The following is a 9,004-nucleotide window of genomic DNA, read 5'->3' on the forward strand; positions in this document are numbered from 1 at the left end:
GTCCAGTGGTGAGGCAGACACAGCCTCACCCTGGGCAGGACAGCCCCACGTGCAAGGCGCTGCCCACGTGCACTCTGTCCAACTCTGTCTTAACCCAAAGAAAGTAACAGCTCAAGTCCTTGTAAAAAGGTTGTTCTTTATTGGGTCGTTAGCATACACATGTGCAACGCAGTCCCTCTGCAAAGTGTGCTGCTGTTGGTGGGACGCGTGCTGCCAGAGGAGCAAGTCATGGACAGCCACAGAGTGACAGCTGTGAGCAAATCAGCTGTTCAGTGGGCCTGCTGTGCTCAGGGAGCATATGCACAGAGTGTCATTGCAGTGGGGTGCAACATCACCCTCTGCGCTGTGCTGAGGAGGAGCAATTCTGGGAGGAGTTCAAAGCATCCGTGTTTGATGTGCCTGAGACTTTGTCTGTGGGCTGTCCTTGGAGAGGCTTTGTGTTGGTGGGGAACGGGCCCAGGAGCACAGCAGTGCGGTGTTGTGGCCCTCAGCGGGGGATAGCACAGAGCTGGTAGTAGGGAGGAACATTTCCTGTCCCACTCAGGGTTGGGGTGATGCTGAGTTCCTCAGGGCTGACGACAGGCTTCAAGGTGAAGTTCTGCAGGATGGCGGTCAAGAGTAAGAATATCTCCATGCGTGCCAGGCCCTCTCCAGGGCATATTCGTTTCCCTGGAAGCAAACACAACCAATAGCACTGAGCAGATGTTGTTGAGTGGATCGGAGTTGCACTAAGGGATCAGCAGGGAGGAATTATACAGAGAGCAGGGAGCCCTGAGGAAGCACTGGCGGGACTGGTCTGGGAGCACGTGTGGTCACCTGAGCAGGAGGACCACAGCTGCTGAGGGAGGAAGGCTGTACCTTACCTGCTGAGAAGGGAATGAAGAACTCGCTCTTCCTGAAGGTGCCATTCTCATTCAAGAAATGTCCAGGATTGAACTCAGTTGGGTTAGGAAACTCCTTGCTGTCGTACAGCACAGTACTGAGGAGTGGAAAGACTGTGGTGCCCTGCGGTGGTGACACGAGAAGAGCAGAACGTGAAGGGGAGAGGCATCAGATCGCTTAATCCTGCTGCCTGCCAAGCTAAGGCTGAACTTAGCGGTGCAGTTGTGTCAGAAGACTTGAAGAAATGCGAGCCCGGTGGCCAAGGGCTGCCCTGGCCTGTCGGCCTGCCTCTGGCAGTGGCCAGCCATGAGTGCGTCGTGTGTGAGAACAGGAAGGTGGTTTCCCACATTCCTCTGAACGCAATGCAATTGTAGTCTCCATCTCCTGTGGCGCAGGCACTCTCTGTGCTCAGGAACCACAGGCTGACTTAGCTTCCAAGGAGATGCCCAGGCTCTACCGGGTTGTGGTGAGCAGTTCCACAGCGTGGTGCCTGTGCAAGGTGACACAGCTGTGTTTTGTTGTGAGCGTTGTGTGTTTCCCCTAACTGCTCAGTCTGCAGAGCAAGAGAGCAGAGGTGCTGGGCAGAGCTAGTGTTCCAGTCTTGGCGCAGGGAGCAGCAACAAGGCATTGAAGGGAAGCTACAGGACCTGGGATGTGAGGATAGAACCCTTAAGAAGGCCTGAGTGAGGACAAGGTGTGGTCCCAGCATTTCTAGCTACTGGCCTATAACTCACAGCCTAAGGGCAGTGGTGCTGCCGCTCTGCTGCCAAACTGGAGGGCGCTTGCCTACTAACCTTGGGAATGATGTAGTCTCTGAAGTGGATGTCTTTGGTCACAGCACGAGGGACGCTTGTGGGGATGAGGGTGATGAAGCGCTGGATTTCGTGGACCACTGCATCTGTGTAGGGCATCTGAGTCCGGTCCGCCACGCAAGGTCTTCGTGATCGTCCGACTACCCGGTCAATCTCTTCTTGAACTTTCTCTGTCATGAGAAGCACAGCCGATAAGATGGGTAAATAAGGCAAAACTCACCCAAACAGGTTGTGCTAAGCAGACCTCAAATCCTGGAGTTCAGAAGCAAATTAGAGATGATGGGAACTTTTACACTGATTTTGGTGCTGTCTGGAATACATCTCCACTGCTTCCTATTCAAGGAATGTCTTATAACAACTTGGTTAATTATAGGAGTACTGAGAGATAAAGATGTGGACACAGCCAAGACTGTGGCCTTTGAGGGGGGTGCATTGCACAGGCACCAAGTGGAATGAGTTTGTAAGGACATTGCCCCTGTACGTGGAACATGAGAGGGAAAAAGTATTAGATGTACCTGGGGAGTAGGAGGGGGGGGAAATACTGTAGTCAGGTACCTTGTATCTGTGGATATTTGAGAAGAAGCAGAAGCCCGTATCGTGTAGTGGTGCTAGTTGTCTCTGTTCCAGCAATGAACAAGTCGAAGGTGGAGGTTATCAGGTTCTTCATGTGGAAGTGTGATTTGGGATTGTCTTTTTCCTAGGGAAAAGACTGTGCTGTTTCTTGGGTTAAACAGGTAATTGTGGCCCTTTCTTGTGTCACCCCAAAATGTTATTACCACCCAGAGCTATTGAATATCTCTGCTAAGTGCAGCAGCCAACAGGGAGAAGCCATCAGCATAGGTGTATTTGGGGACGAGCTGTGGTTTGGTGTCTCCTTACCTCCTGCATTTTGCTGAGGAAGCAGTCGATGAAATCCTGGGGGGCACTGGGATCCAGGGAGGCTTGGTGCAGCTTCACCTCCTCTGCCACAAAGGCTTTTACAGCATCAATTTCTTTGAATATATTGTTATGTGGGCCAGGCAAATAATCCAGGATGTAGGAGAACATCTGGTATAGCTGGAAGAAAAGAAACAGGAAGGTCCCCAGCGTGACTGTTGCCCTATTCTTTGTGATTAGCTAAAGCTTAGGCTGGTTCAGCCCCCTCAGCTGAGCCAAGCACAAAGTCTGTGGGGCTGGGCAGTCCGATAGAGCAACGGTGACCTGCTTGGTCATGGTATGAATTGTTATTGAATGGCTTAGGATGGAAGGGACCTTCAAGATCATCTAGTTCCAACCCTACTGCCGTGGGGTGGTAAGGGTGCTTCTTTGTCTTGAAGGTATTCCCTTTTCTGCAGCAGAGCATTGTCGGGTCCTACTGTGAAGGATGAAATGAGACTTCCCTGTGAGGGAGGCCTCCTGCTCCCTGGCACAATGTTACCACTGTGAAATGGCTACTGAATGTACCTGTCCCCAGCGGGAGTTCATCATCTCAAATACGTTGTTCATGTTGTTCATCAGGGACAGGAACTTCTTGTCTTTATAGTCATAGCGTTTCCCAAAGACGATGGAGCATATGACGTTGGAGACAGCGCAGCTGAGCATGAATGTTGGGTCGAAGGGCATTCCTGTGAGTTCAGAAAAGTTACAATCTATAAATAAGTAAAGAAAGAATGAAATAAAACCTATGGCTACTGTGGGCGACATGAGCTGCAGTGGACAGCGGAAATTCACGGTCTCTGAATGAAACACAGCAGTTCTCCAAGAAGAGCACTGCGTGATCATGGCTACGTTAACAGCTTTCAGGGATCAAATGCACGGGAAGTTCAAGCAACAGAATCACAGAAGGGTTCAGAGACTTCTGCGAGGCTGCCTTGCCCACTGTTCAAGCAGGGGCAGCTAGAGCCGCTGCCCTAGGAGCGTGTCCAGGCATCTCTTGAATATCTCCAAGAATGGAGACTCCGCAACTGCTGCTAAGAACACGGGCTGCGCCGGCACGTTCGCTTTTTGCGAATGTAAGGTATACTAAAAGTGGATCGTACTCTTTGTTTTTGTGATCTCTTCGAGCAAATGCTCAGCTTCCTCCTGGATCCTCTCTTCAATGCTCCTCTTCCCCATCCCAAAGTTGCGCAGCGTGGTGAGAGCAAACCGCCGAACTTGTAACCATCCCTCGTTGTTGCTGAAAATAATGCCTGTAGAGGAAGAGGAAAGAGGAAAGACCTGTCTTTGGTGTGCTGGACCTGAGATGAGGGGAGGCTTGCAGGGAGAGTGAGTGGGCTCCCAGGAGGAGTGCTGACATAGCATGGCGTAGTACTGTGGTTCGGAGGCAACCTCTGGAGGTCCTGTAGTCCAGCAGCCTGCTTTTGGCCTTCTGCAGGACATAACCAGCCTCCTTGTGAACAGTTTGTCCCTTGTATCCACACAGCACTTCCCTTACTGCAACATGGCTGTGTTGCTTCTTGCCCTTCACTGTGCACACATGAGACAAGTCCAGCTCCGTGTCTCTCTTATCCTGTCCAGGTGGTGGAAGCCAGAGGTTGAGGGCTGTCCTGCCTTCCCTTGTCCAGGTGGGACCCACCCTCTTCACTTTGACTGCCCTCGTCTATGATTTGCTGCAGCCCTCATCTGCTATGCTTCTCCTCAGCCCTTCCCTCTTCCTTGGGGTAAGCTCAGCCAGTGAACGTACCTAATCCTTTGTTGGCCTGGTCTCCGATAGGCATGTGTCCTCTGGCAGCAAACTCATCTGCACGATCAATCAAAGCTTCTTTCACCACCTCATATCCAGACAGCACCACTACTGGTGTGGAACCCAGTTGCACTGAGAAGACTGGCCCATATTTTTCAGAGAGCTGTCAAAATGCAAGAGAGAACATGGCTGTGGAGCAGGTAGAGAGTGGGGGCTGAAAAGTGATTGGGCTGCTGCCTCCTTCTGCAGTCTGTGTGGCCTCACAGACCTGCAAAGTTGAGGAAGACTTGGTCCTCTCAAGACAAACATCAGTGAGCCCTCAGACCCTAACCAAGGGTGAGGGCAGCGAGGAGGGCAGCTGAGATCCCCAGGGCTTTTCTGCTCCTTGCCCATTGCCATTCATCTGGGTGTAGCCACACGTTGTCACCATGCACGCAGCCCACACGTTCCTCACCCTCAGCAGAAGCTGAGAGGAAAGAAGAGAGTCCTTACCTTCTCAAGAGTTTTGGCTAAATCCTTTGGTTTCACCTGCAGTATATTCCCGAGGATGGGAAGGGGAGCAGGTCCCTCAGGCATCTTCCCCTTTCCAGACCTTCTTCTCCATTGCACGATGGAGAGCAGGCAAGCAACACAAACCAGGAGGACAACGCTTGCTGCTCCCAGGAGCTCCATTTCCCTGCTGCACAGGAGCTTCTGAGTGCGTGGTTATGCCTTCCTGAGCTCCTTTATATACTGAAGAGTTCTGTTTTGTTAGGTAAACAACAGGTTTTTGATTACGTGGCTGAGTTATTTAATCCTACTGATCAGTCATTTGATTTTGCCTCATGTTGCGTAATCTGGTCTGGTATGATATAAATTGGTGATTAAAGGCACACCTTGTGTCAAACAACTGCAGAGGCCAACAGAGTTTAACAAATTTGAAGACTGCTATTAGGACTACTTATTTCCCTCAAAGTTCATTGTTGCAGAGTTCACAGTATGGGTGTGGCGTTCCACTTGAGGTGCTTCCAGAAACGTATTTTTGTACAGCAAGTTCCATGTACTTCAGTGCCATGTGGGTTTTCTATTCTTCAGCACTATTTGTACCACTTCTCACTGAGGGATGCCATTTGTGCTTGTTCCTGAAGTCTTCCTGACACCAGCAGTTAAGGTTGCACTGTGTGCAAACAGTGCTGCGGTCCAGAGCCAGGAGTATCTAAGGGAAATCACCTCTTTTCACGTGCGCAGAGCTTAATCATCTGATCCACCAATTGCATGCAGAGGTCTGTTTCCGTGCTTCCATGATAGCAGCCTGTGTCTAACATTGTGTGACACTGTGACCCCTTAACAGAGAGCATTGTCACTCAGCCGATTTTTTGCTCTTATGCCACGGAACGAGCAATCAGCGCTGCAGAAGGGGGGACATGTCGGGAAAAGAAGGCAGAACTGCTGGACTGGCCAGTGAGGGGAAGAACTCAGGGTGAGAGGGAGAGTTGGAAGGCCCTTCTGAGGTTCCAGGGTGGAGTGCACAAATGAGCTGCTCTCAACTCTGCGTTATGCACACAGACCCATCTCTTGACATAAGCTCAGCTCCTGCCCTGTGGTTTGCTGGAATGGGTGCAAGCACACTGTGATGGATTTGGAGGCAGGTGGGAGCAGGAGAAGGTGTTAAACTGCTGGGTTGGGTCTGCCTGGAGCCATCAGGGCTTGTTGTTCCCAGCTGGCTCCACAGCTTAAAAGGGCCAGGCTGAGAGCAGGTGCTTCATGGTGCTTAGCAGGAGAGCAGGATGGGTGTTGTAGGGCAGGCTATGGCTGTGTTTGGAGCTGTGTTCTTCTGGGGGTTGCTTGGTCCCCTTGCTTTGGTTGCGGGAACTGGGAGTAGGCTTTTTGCTGACTCTGGCCTGCTGGCTTGTGGCCAGGGAAGCTTGCAGCTCACCTTCCCCCTTGGCTGGGAAGGGAATGCTTCCTTTGTGCTGACTGCTTGGGGTAAGTGAGGGTGATGTCAAGAGGCTTTCTGGCTGCTGCTGTCTCTGCGCAGTGGTGAGGTTTATCTGTAACACGAAGCAAGTCCTTGCAGTTGCTGTGACCAGAGAAGCCTACGCAACCTCCTGCTGGAAGATGGCGCACGCAAGTTCTTGTTTTGGTTCTGTCTGCTGAGCACACCCTCAGCAAGTTTGAGGGTGCCTCTGAGCCATGTGTTGCTGGTGATACTTTCTATGGAAGGGATGCTGTCTGGATGGACCTTGGTGGGCTTGAGATGGGAATGCATCTGAGTGTCAGGAAGCCAGACAAAGCTCGGTTGAAGGTCCTGCACCTGGATGGGGCAATCCCAAATGCCGGAACAGTCTAGGAAGTCTGCTCCAAAACGAGCAGCGTTCTGGAGAAGTTTTTGGAGGTACTGTTGTATGAAAACATCAATCAGAGCTGGCAACGTGCGCCTGTGTCATAACAATCTAATTGTATCCTATACTGCATTGAAAGAAATGTGGCCCACAGGTCAAAGGAGGTAATCCTCCTTCTCTGCTCTGCACTCCTGAGACCAAACCTGCAGTTCTGCACCTGGGAGCTCAGCGGCTCCCAGCGTGAGAGAGACATGGTCTTGTTGTAGCAGGTCCAGAGGAGGGTTGGGAAAGGAGGGCTGGAGCACCTCTCCTGTGAAGATGGGCTGAGAGAGCTGGGTTTGTTCAGCCTGGGGAATAGAAGGATCCAAGGAGATCTTATAGTAGCCTTCCTGTACTAAAAGGGGGATCACAAGAAAGACGTGGTAGGTGTGTAGTGATAGGACCAGGCATAGTGGTTTTAAACTGAAAGGGGGTAGGTGTAGGTTAGACGTAAGGAAGAAAATAGTCACAGTGGGGGTGGCTGGATACTGAAACAGGCTGCCCAGAGAAGCTGTGGATGCCCCATCCCTGGAGGTGTTCAAGGCCAGGTTGTATGGGACTTAGAGCAACCTGGTCTGGCGGATGGCATCTCTTCCTGGGGCAGGGGTGTTGGAACTAGATGGTCTTTAAAGGGTCCTTCCAACCCAACCATGCTATGATGCAATGTTACAAGGAACTCCTGCTCTGGAAGGCCCAGAACTTCTAAATTTCCATTTCACTTCTGAAAGACCTTTACTTGATTCTCTGGTGAATATCTGAATTGCCAGCAAGTTCAGACAAGGTATTGATGTGCTAATCTTAACTGCTGCGTAAGCTCAGACGTTGCCAGGGCAGTTCATGGAAGTTCATGCATCCCTAAGAAAATTCTCATTGGTGGAAGTGGAGTTCACGAGAGTTTGCTTTGCAGAGGAGTTCACGGGAGTTTGCCCTGCAACATGATGTCTCTCTGCTGCCAGGTCATATCCCCGCCAGCTTTTCTGTAAATTTCCCCTGTTCCTGGGGATTAGGGTTCCCTTCTCAGTACTACCTAATGCTTTGTGCCATAATTCTAGCAAAAGCCCTGGAACTAGGAATACTTCCAAGGTTTCTTGCTTTTATCAGGATGAACTCAGCGTGTTCCAGATATTCCCAGCAGCCTGGCGAGCACCCAGGGATTTATTTACAAGAGTGTAAAACACACAAGCGTAGTCACTCAGACGTCTTCCTGCAGGAAGCCATAGGCCTTTTCATGTCACAGCAGCACCCAAGGATTTCCAGAGTGTTTTCTTCTCCTTGCCGAAGCGGCGAGTAGACAAGATGGGTTGTTCCTCTCCATCTGTGTGAAAGTCCGGGGAAGCGAGGCTCAAGGACCCTCTCTCCACCTTTCCCGGGAGTGTTCCCTTTAAGTCCGTTGGAGGAAGTCCACTGGAAGCATGTGTTTGGGATTTTCAAATAAAAGGCTAGCAGTGTAGTAACTTTGCCTCTTTTTTCCTGAAGTACAACTCAAGCTCGGAGGAAGTGCCGCTTCTGTGTAGAATCTCCTGTAGGCTTGCTGTCTGCTCCTTCTCTTTTTGGACCTCGGTTCAGCAGGTGTCAACTGGAAGTGCCACTCCTGCCCTCAGGGCAGCCAGCACCCCCTTCCATGGGATGCTTGGTGAAGATATCCCTGCTGTCTGCAAATGCCTCTTGGCTCTGGGGGCGGGTGGTGTGTCAGTTGTTGCATGTCTGTGCACAGTTGTTTTGCATATCCCTTGCATGGTACTGGGCAGACACACAGCATTCTCAGTGGAGGCAGTGCCGGAGTGTGTGGGGCCATCTGCGCTGTGGCTCATAGCAGTTGTTGACGGTGGTATCTAATTCCTCCTTTTCTTGCCACAGGTCTCCAGAGAACTTCTCAGCAGGCGACATCTTTCAAGCCCTTTTACAAAAGATCCATAAATTCATTGGGAACGCTGCATAGGATGAAGATCAACTGCTGACTGGGTGCCACGGTGTACTTGGGAGCTGGGGAAGGTGGTTCTGGAAGAGAAGGAGCTGCTCTGATGTGGCGGTGACTATTCAGAACCTGCTTTGACAAGCTCTCCTATTGCTGCCAGCATGGTATTGTGCTTTGTGACAGTCACCACGGGAATGACGCTTTGCCTCTAAGATGTTTACCTGACTCTGATGGGGGAGACAACAAATGCCTGTGTAAAGGAATATCAAGGAAGAGGCATCCAAGCACAAGCAAAGCCCCCACGGGCGAAGAAGCCCAGAACAGTGCCACCTGTGACGGAATCCGTTTATGAAAATCACCCTCCCTCTCACTG

The 9,004-nt window shown here is 51.1% G+C and overlaps 2 protein-coding genes across 2 annotated transcripts in view; one reads left to right on the forward strand and one right to left on the reverse strand.

Annotated features, from left to right (window-relative positions):
- The window catches only part of TLL2 (tolloid like 2), a 109,310-nt gene extending 100,312 nt beyond the window's left edge, over positions 1–8,998 (forward strand). Inside the window, exon 25 of the transcript XR_002439208.1 lies at positions 8,574–8,998. The gene's annotated coding sequence lies outside the window, so the exon portion shown is untranslated. The remainder of the gene's footprint in view (positions 1–8,573) is intronic.
- LOC110399446 (cytochrome P450 2C9-like) lies at positions 117–5,113 on the reverse strand. The gene is made up of 9 exons (XM_021398144.1): positions 4,849–5,113; positions 4,357–4,519; positions 3,713–3,862; positions 3,138–3,298; positions 2,574–2,750; positions 2,250–2,391; positions 1,677–1,864; positions 864–1,005; positions 117–669 (listed from the first exon to the last, which is right to left on the reverse strand). Exons 1-9 carry the CDS (start codon positions 5,026–5,028, stop codon positions 488–490), a joined length of 1,485 nt encoding a protein of 494 aa, XP_021253819.1. The 5' UTR covers positions 5,029–5,113; the 3' UTR covers positions 117–487.

Source organism: Numida meleagris, chromosome 5 (genome assembly GCF_002078875.1).
Source record: "Numida meleagris isolate 19003 breed g44 Domestic line chromosome 5, NumMel1.0, whole genome shotgun sequence".
Classification (NCBI taxonomy): Eukaryota; Metazoa; Chordata; class Aves; order Galliformes; family Numididae; genus Numida; species Numida meleagris.

What these genes read in the sequence shown, in the direction of transcription:
- LOC110399446 (XM_021398144.1), bottom strand. Translation starts at nt 5,028, where the DNA reads ATGGAGCTCCTGGGAGCAGCAAGCGTTGTCCTCCTGGTTTGTGTTGCT. An exon ending in TGAACTCCCGCTGGGGACAG is followed by an intron (nt 2,751 to 3,137) that starts GTACATTCAGTA and finishes CTTTTCTTCCAG; the next exon opens with CTATACCAGATGTTCTCCTA. An exon ending in CAAATATCCACAGATACAAG is followed by an intron (nt 1,865 to 2,249) that starts GTACCTGACTAC and finishes TTCTCATGACAG; the next exon opens with AGAAAGTTCAAGAAGAGATT.